Source organism: Macaca nemestrina, chromosome 17 (assembly GCF_043159975.1).
Source record: "Macaca nemestrina isolate mMacNem1 chromosome 17, mMacNem.hap1, whole genome shotgun sequence".
Lineage (NCBI taxonomy): Eukaryota > Metazoa > Chordata > Mammalia > Primates > Cercopithecidae > Macaca > Macaca nemestrina.
This window is the reverse complement of record NC_092141.1, coordinates 33,658,436-33,674,892: the sequence shown is the minus strand read 5'-3', so window position 1 is coordinate 33,674,892 and position 16,457 is coordinate 33,658,436. Positions and strand designations below refer to the sequence as shown.

At 54.9% G+C, this 16,457-nt stretch overlaps 1 protein-coding gene across 20 annotated transcripts; it reads right to left on the bottom strand.

Moving 5' to 3' along the window:
• Positions 1 to 1,116: 1,116 nt before the first annotated feature.
• On the bottom strand, positions 1,117 to 13,104 carry LOC105476919 (TBC1 domain family member 3B-like). 20 transcript variants are annotated; one of them, XR_011615547.1, is made up of 16 exons: positions 12,970 to 13,104; positions 11,820 to 11,974; positions 11,462 to 11,534; positions 11,224 to 11,305; positions 9,902 to 10,123; positions 8,802 to 8,908; positions 8,381 to 8,490; positions 7,679 to 7,841; positions 7,085 to 7,133; positions 6,400 to 6,591; positions 5,481 to 6,293; positions 5,069 to 5,134; positions 4,540 to 4,639; positions 4,016 to 4,168; positions 2,351 to 3,041; positions 1,915 to 1,949 (listed from the first exon to the last, which is right to left on the bottom strand). XR_011615547.1 is itself a non-coding variant. In XM_071082550.1 (15 exons), exons 10-15 carry the CDS (start codon positions 5,490 to 5,492, stop codon positions 1,813 to 1,815), a joined length of 582 nt encoding a protein of 193 aa, XP_070938651.1. In that variant the 5' UTR covers positions 5,493 to 6,293; positions 6,400 to 6,591; positions 7,085 to 7,133; positions 8,381 to 8,490; positions 9,335 to 9,415; positions 9,902 to 10,123; positions 11,224 to 11,305; positions 11,462 to 11,534; positions 11,820 to 11,974; positions 12,970 to 13,104; the 3' UTR covers positions 1,117 to 1,812. The 20 variants fall into 20 exon arrangements, 9 of the variants coding, with proteins under 9 accessions (XP_070938651.1, XP_070938652.1, XP_070938655.1 ...); XR_011615554.1 differs by lacking the exons at positions 1,915 to 1,949; positions 7,679 to 7,841; positions 8,802 to 8,908 and adding exons at positions 3,114 to 3,227; positions 9,335 to 9,415 and having other exon boundaries at positions 2,391 to 2,464; positions 2,963 to 3,026; XR_011615553.1 differs by lacking the exons at positions 1,915 to 1,949; positions 7,679 to 7,841; positions 8,802 to 8,908 and adding exons at positions 3,114 to 3,213; positions 9,335 to 9,415 and having other exon boundaries at positions 2,391 to 2,464; positions 2,963 to 3,026.
• Between the last annotated feature and the right edge of the window lie 3,353 nt (positions 13,105 to 16,457).

Below are 16,457 nucleotides of genomic sequence, written 5' to 3'. Positions count from 1 at the left end.
AATCAGTTTCCCCATCTCCCACAGATACCAAAGTCCTGATATAAACTGGTGCAGTATTTGCATATAACCTAAGTACATCTTCTTGTATGCTTAAAATTATCTCTACTTATACAATCAGTGTCAGATAACGACATTTCAGTCCATGCCAGAATGCATATAGGATGGTGGTTCCCATAAGGTTATAATGGATCCACCCTATACAGGTGTACCATCTCTAAAAATTGATATTTAAGAAGAGATGGGGCCTTCTTAAATATTATGTTATGTTGCCCAGACTAGTCTTGAACTCCTGGGCCCAAGTGATCCTCCCACCATGGCTTCCCAGAGTGCTGGGATTATAGGCATGAACCACTACACCTGGACAAGTGTACCATTTTTTATTGTTTACACTGTATTTTTATGATCTTTTTCTGTGTTTAGATACACAGATAGCCACCATTATGTTACCATTGCCTACAGTACTCAACATGGTAACATGCTGTAGAGGTTTGGAGCCCGGGAGCAATCAGCTCTACCATTCAGCCCAGGTGTGTGTTTGGCTGGACCACCTGGAGGAAGCTAAGGAGACACGAACTAAAGGCAGAGGGTGAGTCAGAGGTGGGATCCCTGGACAGGTATGAGAAGCTAGGCAAAAATGGGTGAAGTCTGAATAAATTTCACCCTATTCATATAATTACTGCATTAATAACCTTAGATAATAGTTCACATTACCATTTAGTTAATAGGATTGCACCAATGTTAAATTTCTTATTTTGTTTTTATAGGAGACAAAGTCTCACTCTGTCACTTAGGCTGGAGTGCAGTGCTCCCTGCTTCCTGGAACTCAATTACTCAAGCAATCTTCCCACCTCAGCCTCCTGAATAGGTGGGACTATAGGCACACGCCACCATGCCTGGCTAATTTCTTTTACTTTTCTGTAGAGAAAGGGTCTACCTATGTTTCCCAGGCTGGTCTCAAACTCCTGGGCTCAAATGAGCCTGAACCTCCTGCCTCGAACTCTCAAATTGCTGGGATTATAGGCATGAGCCACCACACCCGGCCTAAATTTCTTATGTGCCATGGTACTGCAAAACGTCCTTATTGAGGGCAGCTGGATGGAAGGTGTATGTGTAAAATCATTTCAACAGTAACATTTATTTTACAACATGAAGGTGGTTATCCTTCCATGAGTGTAAAGTACAAAGGTAGGCTCATGGTGTTGTCAGAAGTCAGAACACGGGTTTTGGGGCTGGGAGTGCTGGGAGGGGCTGGGCATGGTTGGCTTTGTGATCTGGGGGCTGGTGTGTTCCATCTCTGAATGTCTTTTGAGCTATGCACTTACCCGGGATGTAAGTCATATCTTAATAAATTTTCATAAGTTTAACAAAAAATAAAACGAGGATGAGAAACTTGTTTGGGACCTCGGGTGCTTATCCAGCCATGAGCCCTGGCCCAGATGCTGCTAGAAGCCTGGAGGGAACTGAGAACATTCAAAGTAGAGGTGGCAGAGCCAAGGCCCTGAGGTGGGAGCACTGCTTGTCCCTAGCTGTGAATGGGGGGTCCTGCTTGGAGGCAGTGCTGTGTGCACTGCAGGGCCCACAGGTCCATGTCCACATTGTGGCTCAGTGCAGTGAAAGCCAATCTCAACCCCTCCGCAGTGTGGTCAGCCTGCCAGCAGGTGGCCAGCAGATCCTCCTGGGAAATTGTGCCATCCCAGGGACTAGGTGTGAGTCTCTCATCCACAAATGTGGTGCTCAGCAGCGGTGTCAGCCTGGTGAGCCTTGGTAAGGGCATGTGCAGGATGCTGAGCCTCTTCCATCCCCATGCCGGTCTCAAGGCCACCTGCTCCGTGGGCCCATCCAACAAGTGTGGTGGCTTGGAAAGAAGCTGGCTCCATCCACAGGGCATGCTGTTTTGCTCAACTCAGGACCAACGTCACCCTCCATAGTAATTCTCTTTGGTGGGAGTACTGGGAACATGAATAACAGATACCTTCAGAGTCTGAGCTGCTGAGGCCAGGGCTGCAGGGTGTCCTCCTGTCAGGAAAGCCTGCACTGGCAGCTGGAAGGCACCTGGTGGTGGCGCCTGCAGTGGCTGCCGCAGTGGCTGCAAGGCTTCGGGATTTGCCCGGCTTCTGTGAGGTGAATTGTGACAGTGGCAGAGCTCTGCAGAGCCAGGGTCCCCTGCATGGCCATACTGACTGCAGCTGGGAGCCCACTATACCCCTGGTGCCCTTCTCTTCCCAGGGCTGGGGTCTAGGCTAGGCCCCTCTTGGCTTGGGAATTGTGCCCTGGAAGGGGGACACAGGCCCACAGGTTGGGACAGAGGTCCTAGGGCATGCTGCTGGTTGGCTGGGGCTCCCATGCTCACCTCTCTGTCTCTCGTGGCCTTGATGGGACTGGCCTCCCCATTGAATGGGATTTTCCAAGGTGTCTAGGGCTGCTGGTGGGGTGCCACCCTGGCTCCTTCCAGACGTGCCAGTCACTGGTCACCGAGAGGGCCAGATGCAGGTGCCCATGTTGCAGTGGGGTTATCTCCCGACCTCCCTCTTAGTCCTGATGGGCCTGGGCTGGGCCCAGTGTCAGGGTCCCCCTGGGCTTCCTGGGCTAGGCCTGTCCCATGGTCCCGTGGCTGCCCAGGACACATTCAGAAGGAAGATGGACCCAGCAGCTCTGTTTGAAATCCTCATGGGGGAACCAAGGGTCCCCCACATCCAGGTCTGTCGGGAGCTGGGGCATCAAGTTCCACTCCAGGAATCTCCAGGAATGCCAAAGTCCTCCCTGAGCCGGGGCCAGGCTGGGCATGTCCTGACTCCCGGGTGCCCCCAGAGAGTGGTCTGCTGCCCTGGGCTCCCCAGAAGCCCCCCTCATGTTCTTGGGCCTTGGCCTCATGGACAGCCCACTAGGAGAGGGTGTGGGACGAGGTAGGGAAGCTGACCAAATGGGCTGCTGGAACTGGGCTGGGGGGCTGGGAAGGGCCTGCCTGTCCCCCTTGCAGAGTGTCTTCCTGCCATGTGAAGCTGGCACAGACCTGGGTGCCGAGGACCCTTGCTCGGGTTTGGTTGAAAGGAAACAGATGTGGTCAGTGTCTCCAGTGAGCCCATGCAGGCCTTTCCCATCCAGGCCCCACCTACCTGGGTCTCTGGAGTCCTCAGGGTCTCTGTGTGGCCCCGTGGTCTGACACTGAGGACACACCTATAGTCTGCTGATCCCAGAGGAAGGGGCGTGTGCCACCTGGTGTGGGGAAGCTGTCAGGGCATGGCAGGTGGCTCCTGGGACTGCCCCCAGGGTTCAGCCTGGTTGGGGGCTTCCTGCTACACAATCTTGTCCCAGGGCTGTTGGGCCTGGGATATGGCCCCCAGTCAGAACTCAGATGGGAGGGGCCTTGGCTGTCACCCAGCCCCCTTGCCACCTTATGTGGGGACCTGTCTCCTCAGTGGGTGACTGGGCCTGGACGTGAGTCACCCTCTGCCCTCCTGGGCTGCCCCGTCCTGGGCTGACCATTCCCACACCTGGCTGAACTCTTGGCTCTGGCTCTGGGCCCAGGGTCCCACCTGTGCCCTCTCCCTAAATGCTATGGGGGTCAGAGACACTGATTCCCTTGTCTCCCTGGCTCAAGCCTTGTTGTCCTGGCACCCGTGGAGGGGTCTGCAGGAGTGAGGGGCCTCTGCTGCTCTCTGAGGCTGTCAGCGCTTGCAGGGAGGGGCGGAGGCTCTCAGGAATGGGTCTGGCTCGTCTAGTGCCCTTGAGGGCCCTGTGAGGGGGAGAGCGGGCCACCGTGGAAAGTGGGAGGGGGCTTGTTGGAGGGTCTTGCCCACATCCCCCTCCTGTGTGCACAGCATGTCCAGTACCTACGCACTGAGCGCCTGCCCTGAGGACCGGTGGGCCTCCTATACTTTCTTAGAGTCCAGGAGGAAGAGGAGGAAGAAAAGGTGAAGAGGAAGGCCCAGGTAGTAGGGTTGGGGGTCCTGGGCACTCCCCTAGTATTGACTGCCCCAGAGGGTGACTCAGGAGGGGACCTGGTACTGGAGCCCACCTGGGGGTGGCAGGTCCCCATGCTTCCTTGTTAGTTTCTTCATAGAGGCCCAAAGATGATTAAGAACAGTGTCATCATCCAGGGCCCAGGTATGGAAGAACTGGTCTCGAAAACGTGCCCACAGGCCAGACCTGGACGTCTTCATGAGGCGCTCTAGAGACAAGGTGGGCATAAGGCCAGGAGAGTCCCCTGGGAAGGGTCAGAGCCCACACCCCATGGCCACTTCAGTCTCCCACTGGGCAGTGCCGGATCCTTTTGTGACCACCCCAGGGGTCCAGATGTGCACAGGAGGCTGTGGTTGCGGGAGCGGCCTGGGTAGGGAAGTGCTCACCACACTCCTGACTTTCATCTGGGTCGTGTGAGGGATGGGCTCGGTGTCACTGTGCCCCGCCCAGCCCACCTGGCCAGACCTCCCTCTGGGCCAGAACAGAGGATCATGAGGACAGTGTGAGGAAGTTGCCCTTGGGCTAGTTGGAGTTTGACCCCAGTGCTCCCCAGATCCCACTGGGCACATGTGGACTTACTCCTCTGAACCTTAAAGGCAGTGCTTGTTATCGGCATCAACATCTGTTCCCCTTCCAGCAAATATATGTCCCACAGGCGCAGGATGAGCCCGAGAAAGTTCTGTGGGGAAAGTAGACACGGGAGGACCTGGCTCTTCCAGGCCAGGGCTGGTGGCTCAAGCTGCACACTGGGTCACAGTGACCAGAGTCAGTGACCTTCCCCATGAGGGTCACCCGACCCCTCCAGGAGGCTAGGTCTTGCAGCTCCTTATGGGGGGCACTCATTTCAGTGGAGAGAGGGGCTTCCTCAGGGCTTGCGGCTCCCCTGAGCCCTCCCAAATCGGGCCGGGTCTGTCCATGAGGCTGAGTTTGAGCCCTGGCCTCTGCCCTGGGATGACCCCTCTTGGGCAGAGGGTCTTGCTTGTATGTCCTGTGGGGATCCGCCTGAGCCTCCTGTGGGCTGTGGGTGAGCCAGACCCCCGGGCTGGGGAAGCAGGGCACTGCAGGGCAAGGAGGGTCCCTGAGCCAGGGTCTCCCTGTGCCTCCTTACCCCAATATTCAGCATCCAGAGAAGCCAGCTGAATGAGGAACACTGTGCGCACAGACCTTCCTTGTCCTGATGGGAGGAACAGAGGTGAAGATCCTCTGAAGATCCTTCCCCAAGTGCAGAACACTGGGTGGTGTCCCGGGCTCCCCCCAACATCTTCACCTTCCGGCACTCACGGTGGACACACTGCCCTTAGCCCTGCTCTGCGGGAGCTGGGCCCCTATCCCTGCGCCTCTGTCTCCTCCAGGGCAGGAAAGCAAACCAACTCCTAGCCCATGGAGAACCCGACGTCCCAGGTCAGATCCTGGCTGGGACTCAGGCAGTCACCAGCCCCACGAGGGGCTCCAGGCCCCGTTCCTCCAGCCCCACAGGATGCAGGGCCTCTGGGGAAGAGCCGAGGGGACCATAAACTCACCAGATGCCACATGGTCTTGGGTTGTGACGTGGGGACCACACGCTCCTGATGGTCTTGGAGCCCCTGGACTGTCCCGCCATTTGGGCTGTGGAATCCTGAGAAGCTCTCAGCCCATCATGAAATCAGAGCCTTCTCCCAAGATGTGGAGCCATCAGCTGGAAGAGATGGGCAGCCGCAGAGCCCCCCAAACCCCGAAGCCTCCCACCCTCCCATCTAGTGACCCTACCATGTGGCCTTGGCCCTGGAGAGAAGAGGTGGGAACATCCCCTGGAGCCTGGCTGGAGGTGCTCCTGGAGGCCTCCTGGACCAGGGTGCACAAAGGGCAAGCCTGACTTTGAGGCCATGACAGAGGGCGGCCAGAACAGGGTGGGTGCTGGGCTTCGTGGTCACCTCCTGGAAGTGGCGTCAGGCCAGGGGACATGGGATGGGGAGATGCTGCCATCTGGGCTTGGTTGGCCCATTTGTGGGTACCAAGGGAAGCTGGAGCCTGGGCAGCTGAAGGGCAGGAGGACTCTCAGGGAGGGGAGAGTCAGCTGCACAGAATCAGAGCCGGAGGGCGTGACTCCAGGACACAGAGGGCAGCCACAGGGAGGATGAGATGCCCTCTGCTGATGGGGATGAAAGGTGTCTGACTTGGGTTCTGGAGCTCAGCCCTGGGCTCCTGAGGACCCTCAGCAGAGACATCCTAAAGGCACCCAACAAGCTGGTGACACAAGGAAGGTATCTTCATTGAAAGCTGAGATCACCTGTCCAGGTTGGCTGTCCCAGGGTCTGACTGTGTGAGGCAGATACATCCTAAAGGCTCCCAAAAAGCTGGTGACACAAGGAAGGTGTCTTCACTGAAAGCCGAGATCACCTGGCCAGGGTGGCCATTCCCGGGTCTGACTGCATGAGGCCCTGGGGGCAGCTGTCCACCTACCCTGCAGGGAGTGCCTCTCACTGGCCAGCAGCTGCACCAGTGCCCAGAATGCATCCTCCTCAGGCAGATAAAGGAGGAACAAGGCAGCGACGTGGCTCAGGTCCCTGCAGTAGCCCACCTCCTGCAAGAGTCAGTCACTGTGGAAGGACATCACCTGGGAGGGCTGAGGTCACCTGGGAGGGCTGAGGTCACCTGGGAGGATTCATGTCATCAGAGAAGGCAGAGGTGACTGGGGAGGCTTCCTCTGAAGAAGAGGCTTCCTCAGGATGCAAATTCATTTTATGACAAGAGCTATGTCCATCGGGCCTTTCAGCACCTTGTCCAAAATGTCTCCTGATAGCACCGTCCTGCGTGTGATGCTGCCAAGCTCCTAGGCTTTGGGGCAGTCCCAGGAGGAGGGCGTCATTTCTTGTTCCAAGAAGTGGTGGTCAGGCCCAGGTGACACCAGGAGTCCATGCCCGACTCCTTTGTGTCTCAGTGTGACCCCTTGAGACCACCCCCTTGCTTGGGGGTTTATGCCAGCGGTGAGCTGAAGTCCTACCTCCTATATCCCCGGGGATCACAAATACTAACTTTGAAAGAAGCAATGACACCCCCACCAGACATCCACACCCAGTAATATGGAAATATGGTCTGAGAATATAGCCGTGAATATGGGAATATGGTCACTGCCGGGAATACTCACCGGGTTATACTCCAAATATGCCAGGAGGATGTAGAATAGTTCCCGCTGCCTAGGAAACAGATAAAGGGGACTTTTGTTTCTTTTGTGCAGATGTTAGTTTCACTTTGTCTACAAAGCCTAACAACAAATCCAATTTCAGATTCAGGTGATTCATCAGATAAACAGTGAGCTCTTCAGGGCCTTTGACTATTTAAGAAATGTTTCAGTAAAATCCACATCTGTGAAATGCTAATAGTCCAATTGTACAGTAAGTTGACTGACCATTTTCCCTCTGATTTTTTTTTTTTTTTTTTTTGGTTTGTACGCACGCCAGTTCAGTCTTTGGGTGTACAGTTCCTCCGTGGTTCTAAACCAATGTGCAGAGTCTCCCGGCCACCGCTCCAGCCTCTCCTGGAGCAACTCCTTCATCCTCCAAGTCTCCAGGGTGGCCCCTATGCACCCAGCCTCTCCCCAGTCCGTCAGCCCCTGGCCACTCAGACCGGTTCTCAGTCCCTATGGTTTGGCCTTTTCCAGAATGGCCGACGTTTGGAATCCTACAGTGGTAGCTTATTGGGTCTGGCTTCTTTCCCTTAGCAAAATGCATCTAGGATTCACCCATGTTCGTGCAGGCATCACTGGCTCATTCCCTTTTCTCACTGAGTCTTCTACTGTTGAAAGGACCAGCCTTCCTCTCCGCATTCCCGTGTTGAAGGTCGTTCCCTAAGGCTCTGTGTATGAGTGATGATGAATCAAGCAGTGTACGTGGCATGAAGGTTTCCTGTGGATGTCAGTTTTCAAATCAGTGGGTTCAATATCTGTGACACTTTGGTGACGCTTGGTTCAAGTCCATTGAGCTTTGTGAGCCACTGCCCAACTGGCTGCCAAAGTGGCTGTGCCGTGTCATGTTCCCAGCAGACCTGGATGAGAGTTTCCAAGAACCTGAATTCCCCCAGCATTTGGTGCTGTCAGTGTTGCCTGGGGAGGCTCGTGGGGCCTCCATCCTGCCACCCTCCCGTGGGTCCTGCCATGGGTCCCCGTGGGTCAGGGAGAGCACCTTTCACCATTGTGCATGATTTTCTTTGCTGCCTTCTATCTCTGCAGGATTCCCCTGGGTTCTGGCCCCACACGTTCCAGCCTGGCCTGGGGCTTGGAACCTGGGAGGTGCTCCATCCATGGTGCCGGCTGTTCCCTGGGCCATGAGAGCTCTTGAGAGCTCTGTCATCTCTCATGGGTGACCCTGGCTTCTGCTCCAGGGAAGTCCCCATCCCTCTGGTTCACTCCATCTCTGCTGGGACACTATGGCTCCCGTAGGCTTACTTGGTTCCATATCGATCCCTGAAGAAGATGTGGTTTCTTAGTGTCCAGTTCACGTCCAGGTCGATCTGGTGGATGTGTTCAGAGGATCTCTTGCCCTTCTCCTTCATGACCTGTAGGGCAGGGCCAAGAGGAGGAAGCAGCCTCAGAACAGATGGAAGACTCCCTGCCCCAAATGGCAGTCAGCCCACAGTCAGCACTTTTGGAAGGAAGGAAGGAAAGAAAGGTTTCCTTCCGCAGAAAGCTGCTTTTTGGCTTGTTTCTGAAGCTGGGGAGGTCTGTGGTTCCTATGTCACTGTCCGTGCTTAGGATGAGCATCTGACCACAGCACCCACTCCCCAAGCCTGAGCATGACGTTCCCTGCAGTTGGAGAACTGGGTCCTGACCCAGCCTGGCCTGTTTGTTGTGCTCTGGCTTAGTGTACCTTGTATTTTAGGGGGCTTTCGTCTTGACTTCCTGGATGTTCAGGAGGACTGACCACACTTGGCCCCAGACTTTCATGGGAATGCCCTTATACACTCGATCAATCAGCTGTGGGCAGAAAGTGATCTGGTGTCACAGGCCACGGGGCGACCCCAGCCAGGACCAAAGCATGAGGATCCTGGAAATCTTTGGTTTTGGCCCCATGATTCCTCGGTAGAGGTGAAATCAAGCTGGGACAGGGTCTCCCTTCCCAGGATTGGAAGAGTAGATGGGCACTCAGAGTCCTGAACTCTGATCTGGACCTTTTCCTTCTTTTGGGTCACCAGTAGGCATCCATAGCCCTGAGCTAGGGGTGGCCCTAGCCCTAGATTCAGATTCCCTCTCAGCAAGGTCACACTTGCACAAGCAGGCCTGTGGTCCTCTGGGTGAAGACACCCGCCCTCTGAGAGGCTACCGGTGCCAGGCCACAGCCATGGGTGCCTGTCCCTGTCTCTGCAGAGAGTGGTTCCAGGGACCTGTCCCTCCACACATTACTTTTTTGCTGTTCCGATACGTCTCCCATTCTCCCAGCATTTCCATCCACTTGCTCTTTCATCTCATCTCCCACCGCATTCGCTGTCAAATGAGGAATGTTGGAGTTAGCGGAGCTGCCAGGCTTCCCAGAGCCGCCTGTGGATGCTGGATCTTGGGCTCTGGAGCCCTGGTGGGACCCAGCTGGAGGGAGCCAGGGAAAGGCAGACCCTAAGGGCTGAGGGCCTTTGAGCACACGAGTGCCAGTGGGCTGACTTTGGGACCCTGGGACGTGCCATCCTCAGGCCACAGACACACCAGTCTTAGGTCAGGTCCCAGCCTCTAGGTGGGGTCCTAACACAAGTGGGCAGCCACCCCCAAGCCACAACTGTGGTTCTCACTTTGGAATTTCATCAAACTGCCAGAGATACAGCAAACTGGGGTCAGGTCCAGCAGGGACAGCTGCCCCTCCCAGTGACAGCGTGTTGCCCCCACCTGCTACCACCCAGGCCCGCTGCTTCCTCTGCCTCACTGACCACTTGCCGAGTCCCCCTGTCCCTGGACCAGCACCCCCAAGGATCAGGCTCTTACCTTTGCCTCCTGGGCACTGACAGGGCAGTTCTGTCTCACTGTATTGCAGTCCAGGCAGAGCTGAGAACCTGCACAGGGCCTGGAGCCATCCTGGTCTGGGAGCCAATCCCCAGACAGGACTGGCTCTGTCCCCATCCAACTCAGGGCTCAGCCCAGGAGAAGGCACAGGGAAGGAAGGACAAGGGCCTTTCTGTGCGGCTGACTCCCAGGAGGGTCCAGGACCTGGGAAAAGAGGGAGTGCAGGGCCAGCCTGGCCGAGGCTAATGGGGGCCCCTGGTGTGGGGGGCGGTCAGGGTGTAAAATGGGGGCTACCCCTCCTGGACTGGAAGTAATGCTTTGTGCTTGAGCTGAGAAAGGTCAGCCCTGAGATGGGATGGGGTGACTGGGCCCTGACAGGAGTCCCTCTGGGAGTGACCATGTGATGTGGACCTGCTGGGGTCTAGGGAGCCTGGCCTGTGACCTGCCCGGTGCACCCAGGTTGCACCGAGGGCCCATCCCACCCGACACTCCCAAGGCCCTTGCAGGGTTTGACCTCCCAGCATCCACCTGCCTCTCCCTGCACCCAAGCCACACACACTGCGTTTCAGAAGTGGCATGGCTCATCAGCTCCCTCCCACCCTACCTTTCCCAGGATCCTCCGTCTTTGCATTCTATGATCCCTGAGGGATGGGCTTCAGCCTGGGCTCCTCTTACCTGGCCCCAGATCCCTTCCCAGCACCAGACCCAGGGTCATTAGCCTCAAGATCTACTGCCTCCCTGGCCTCACTGTGAGATGCCCAGAACGAGGCCCTGCCCATCTTCTCCCCCATTCCCCTAAGGCCACAGCCCCCAATGTCCCCATGCCTTTCCCCCTTCCCCATGGGGACAGTGAGGGCTGTAGCTCTAGGGAAATGGGGGAGAACAGGGGCAGGTGGGCTCTCAGAGACCAGAGACCTGCTGGACAATAGCCCCGAGGCTGGGCCAGGCATCCCCTCACCCTGTGGCCACAACCCTTGGATCTTACTGGGGTTGCCTCCAAGTGGACAGGGCCAGACCCTCAGGCTGCCCCGCTCCTCTTGTGCTAACTTGGGGCAGAACTGCTGAGAGTCCAGGGGCCTGACCTAGCCCCCTCTCCATTCCCACTTGCTCCCTAGATGGGCCCCGCACCTCTGGCCTAACAGCAACCTTGGGCTGGACCTGCAGGGGAGCCAGTTCTGACCCTGGAAAGGAGGTTGGCCCGACCTGGTGAGACATGTCCTGACTCAGAAAGTCCTTTCTAAAAGCAAACCCGTCCCTGAGCTGAGTCAGGTGCTTTAGGGGTGAGGGGAGCACAGAGGACTCACTGCAGAATCCTAAAGCGATCAGTGCTGCAGGAATTCCAACAGGCTCAGGCCCCATGTCCTCTGGCAGCCCAGTTCGGTGTCCCTGCAACCCAGAGGGAGCCTTGGTGAGGGGTTCAAGGTAAAGGGTGAAAGGGCCTGTGGGTACTGGCCACTCGTCCCCACCCTGTGCTCCTAGGGACCCCAGGACCCTTTGACCAGGGCGCACTGGAAGAGGCCTTCCTCCAAGGAGCAGACTGACCTGTACCTTCTCATAGTTCATAATGATGTCCTCTCGCTCCTCCAAAGTATCTGCGTCCTCTACCATGTCCATCCTGTGAGACAAAATCGTCTAAATGTTACACTGTACGTGAGACCTCCAGAGAACGCCTGAACCGCTTCCACCTGGCTCCCAGATGCTGCCTGGCTGCGTAACCCCCTATTCCACCACTGCCCTCAGGTGAAAATGGGCCAGACCTTTTACCCAGTGGCCCATACCTGCATGGGTCTCTGCAGTCTCAAGCCCCAAGCAGAGGTGGGAATCTTCCCAAGGACTTGAGAACAGTGGGACCTGGACAGAGAATCCCGTTGTCCCCAAATGCCATGAAACGGGTACACACCTGCCCTGGCAGATTGAATGATGTCCCCCTGCCAAGGTTGAAGGGCCCATGAAGGGCTATTCCAGGGATGTGGAGGCAGACTGGGGACAGGGCCCAGAGGTCTCTGTACAATTGACCTCCTGGGATGCTCAGGGACCACAGAGATGCCCAGTTTCCTGCAGGGAACAAGATCTCTCCTGTTCCCTGCTCCACTCATCACTTGGGCTATCGTGGCTCTTCAGTCTCACCAGTGAAGCCACTTTAGGAACAACACCAGTTGAGCAGGAGGGTGTTTGGTTTGGGGGATGAAAATAATATACTGTCTCCAAAGCAGCCTCTGTGCTCATGGAAGCCACATCTCTCGGGGAGGGACTGTGGACTCCACCACTCTGAGCTGTCCCTACAGGAGGGGGCTTCATTTTCGTGGGTCACTGAGGAAGAACAGTGGCTCCTTGGTCCTGGAGAACACCTAGATGGACTGTCCCTCCTGGGAACACTTGGGACAAAAGGAGGGTGAGGCTCCAGAGGACCAGAGAAAGAAATACTTGGGGAGAACCCCAGAACCTGGACCCCTTTGAACAGAAGGGAGGATAGTCTCCCTCTAGTCAGTTCTCCAGGGCTCCTTCATTTTCCACAGCTGCTCAAAGGCAGAAGGCTCCCCATACCACTCCCGGACAAGGGACCGTGTGTGCCCAGTGGGTCCCACAGGGACCATCAGGACCCAGCTTAGGCCACAGATGTGTTCTGAGGACCCTCCCCTCATTCCCACCCACAGTGGATCCATCCCAGTGGCTCTGCCAGGGCGAGGCTCTGCCCCATCGGGATCAGAAACCCCGGACAGATTTCGGATCTAGGGCAGGGGGCCTGCAGGGTTCAGGCCTGAAGTCCAGCATGGCACAGGGCAGGGCCAAGAGCAAAACCCAGGGTCATGTCGGGATTCCCAGGCTGGTTACCGCCTCTCTGACCCCAGACGTCTCGCCTTTCTAATGGTTACATCTGGGAGCCACCATGAGGACGAAAGAGACAATTGTCTACATGGGCAGCATGGAACAGACACCTGGTGAGTGCTCAGGGATGACCCTCCTTGGCAGGTGCCCAGAGGCCAGCACCACCCACACCATAGCCACTGTCCCCTAGTCAGCATGGAGGGAAGAGAGCAGGTCACACTCACCTGATTCTGATGAATCAGCTGGCCTGTGTTATGCCTCTCAGGGAGAAAACCTTTGAGTCCACAGAGCTGCTCCAGATACCACTGTGTGTGTGTAGCTCCTGTAGAACACAGAGGCAGGCCGGAGATCGGACGGGTGTTAAGCACCAGTGACATTCTGAGGTAAAGGCATGCATCACAATGGGGCCTTGCCCAGGTCAGCAGGGCCCAGAGTCAGCATCCTCCACTGCCTAAGGCATCATCATGCTTGTGTGCCATGTGTTTGTGCACGTGTGTGCACACGTGTATGTAGGTAAACACGTCCGTGCACGCGTCTGTTGCTTCTCTGGCCAGGCCTGGCTGCCTCACTCATGTGTGCACCCCATTCCTTGTCACTGTCACCCCTGGGGCTCAGGGCCAGCATGAGAGCATCCATGGGTACTCCCTGACCTCAGCCCTCCCCGCCCAGGGTGGTCCTGGGATACACATAGGGGTGGAGGGAAGTGACTGCTGCTGTTGAATCTCAGAATAAAAATGCTAATACTATTACCTAATGATCTTTTTAGTATCTCTAATGGTCTTTTTAGTATCTCTAATGGTCTTTTTAGTATCTCTAATGGTATGTCTTTTTTTATTTCTGATATTTTAACTGGGTATTTCTCTCCATGACCCTTGGTTATTCCAGCTAGAGGATCCTGTGGGGAAAGTGCCCGGCACATAGTAGGGGCTCACTCTTCTAGACATGCTTTCTAAAATCTGGTTCATCTGTCCTTCCACCCAAGGCATCCTAGGGGATGCCAAATTCCAGGGGCCAGAAAGAGCTTGGGATGAAAAGACATTCAAGGGGAGGGTTTTCACCTGGGCTGAGCCTGCCTGTGCCATCCAAACCTGGAGCCTCAAGTCCTGAGCTAGGGCATCCAGATGACCCAATGCAGGGCCCTCCTGATTGACACTTACTCCCTTGTACTCATTAGCAACCTCACCCATCCTACTTTCAAAGCATACTTGGCCCTCATATCTGAGAACTCTGCCTCTGTGGATTCAGCCAACAGCAGATGGAAAATATTCAGAAAAGAAATTGGATGACTGTGTCTCTACTGAATGTGTGCAGACTTTGTTCTTGTCATCATTCCCTAAATAATACAGTATCACAACCATTTACATAGCGTCTGCATTGTATTGTGTATCATAAGTAATCTAGAGATGGTCTAATGTATATGGGAGGATGTGCATAGGTTATATATAAACACTAGGCCGTGTTAGGCTGGGTGTGGTGGCTTACACCTGTAATCCCAGCACTTTGGGAGGCCGAGGCAGGCGGATCACCTGAGGTCAGTAGTTAGAGACCAGCCTGACCAACATGGAGAAACCCTGTCTCTACTAAAAATACAAAATTAGCTGGGTGTGGTGGCACATACCTGTAATCCCAGCTACTCGGGAGGCTGAGGCAGGAGAATTGCTTGAACCCAGGAGGCGAAGGTTGCAGTGAGCCGAGATTGCACCATTGCACTCCAGCCTGGGCAACAAGGGTGAAACTTCATCTCAAAAAATAAAAATAAAAAACACTTGGCCATGTTATATCAGAGACTTGAGCATCCATGGATTTGGGCATCCCCGGGGACCCTAGAACTAATCCTCCATGGATACCAAGGGACGACTGTATAAACTTGCTCAGGAAGGCTTCTCATTGGAGGAAGGGCCCAGTTCAGGACAGACAAGGACATCATCCCTGGACTACTGTCCACTCACCCATCCATTCATCCATTGCCCCACCGCCCCACCCCCCACCCCAGGACTGTCCCAGTGACAGCCCTAGCAAGTGGAGACAAGAAAAAAGACCGGCTGACATTGTCCAGCTTTGAGGTCTTGGAAGAAGTTGCACCAGTATGAGGATAGGGGGTAAGTTTCCTCCAGGATCCACAGAGCATATCAGGCATCCTCTGGTTGGGGAAAGGAGCCTGGCCTCTCCAGCAGCCACACAGGCCTGCAGTAGGATGGGACTGGGACTGGCCATGTGGATCATTTGGGCCTAATGAGGGGGAAAGAAAGACTGGGGGGCAGAGGAGGAGCATCGGGGCAGCTGGTGGCCCTAGGAAGGCATTTCAGGGAAGGGGTCTGGATTAATTTGTTTTCACACTGCTATAAAGAAATACCTGAGACTGGGTAATTTACAAAGGAAAGAGACTTAATTGACTCGTAGTTCAGGAAACTTATAATCATGGCAGAAGGCAAAGGAGAAGCAGGCACCTTCTTCACAAGGCAGCAGGAGGGAGTGAGTGGAGAACGAGGACGTGCCACACTTTGAAACCATCAGCTCTCCTGAGAACTCCCTCACTATCAGGGGAGCAGCACGGGGGAAACTGTCCCCAGATCCAATCCCCTCCCACCAGGTTCCTCCCTTGACCCACGAGGATTACAATTCCAGATGAGATTTGGGTGGGGACATAGAGCCAAACCTATCATGGTCTCAGTCTGTCTTGCAGCTCCCCGGGGCTGAAGCTGAGTGCAGATCTGCTGATCATGCTCTACAGCACCAGGGGCTCTGCCTGTGCGCCCCCATCTGCTGCTTCCTGGGGGTAGTGGCTGCTTCCTCAAAAGGAGGGTGAACCTGCTCTCCTGCCAGCATCCCGCTCCCCCAACTGGAGCCCTGGCCACGTCCTCCCAGGCTTGAGGGCATAAAACTAGGCTCCTTGCTCTTCTTGTTGCTTAGGTGACAAGCCCCCAGTCATCCCTAGGTCCCGCCACTGCCCCTGCTTCTAAATAAAGAGTATTTTGCCAAATCTTCCTGGGAGAAGCTAAGGTCTCATCCCTGTTATCTGTTCTATCTTGCTAACGCCAGGTTAAGATATCTGGACAAGCAGGCAATAGAGTGATTCATTGCAATTTAACAACTATTTGTGTTCCTCTTGTGTGCCACACAATTTGCTTAGGTACTGTGAGTGCAAAGATGAAACAGATATGTTTACTATTCTTATGGAGGCTCAGTCTAGTCACTGTGTTTTTTAAACAGAATAGAACATATCAGAGTGGGACACTGTAAGGGTAACAATGATTTAATGAAGTTATTTCACATACTGTGTGTGTTTATACATATACAAAATGTTTCTTATTGCAGGTCTTGTTCCAAAAAGTTTGACAGCCATTACTCTAGTGCAGCGGTTTTCAATTGAGGTGATTTTGTCCTTCAGAGGACATTTGACAATCTCGGGAGATATTTTTGATTGTCACAGCTTGGAAGGTGCTACTGGCATCTAGTGGGTGGAGACTCAGGTGCTGCTAACCCTTCTACTATGCACAGGACAGTCTCCACAGCAAAGAATGATTCTGTCCAAACTGTCATAGCGCTGCTGTTGAAAAACTGATTCCAATGGAAGAGACAGGCATGTAAACACATGAAAGAGAACAGGGAAGGGAATTACAGGGCAGGTGGAAAGTGAGCTTGCTAGGGAGGGGGCAAGGTGGGGGAACCACAGTTACTGACTTGCCAGCTCTACTGGGCACTGTTCTGAATG

What these genes read in the sequence shown, in the direction of transcription:
- LOC105476919 (XM_071082550.1), bottom strand. An exon ending in TCTGGATGCTGAATATTGGG is followed by an intron (nt 4,640 to 5,068) that starts GTAAGGAGGCAC and finishes CTTTCCCCACAG; the next exon opens with AACTTTCTCGGGCTCATCCT. An exon ending in TGCCTTTAAGGTTCAGAGGA is followed by an intron (nt 4,169 to 4,539) that starts GTAAGTCCACAT and finishes CCTTGTCTCTAG; the next exon opens with AGCGCCTCATGAAGACGTCC.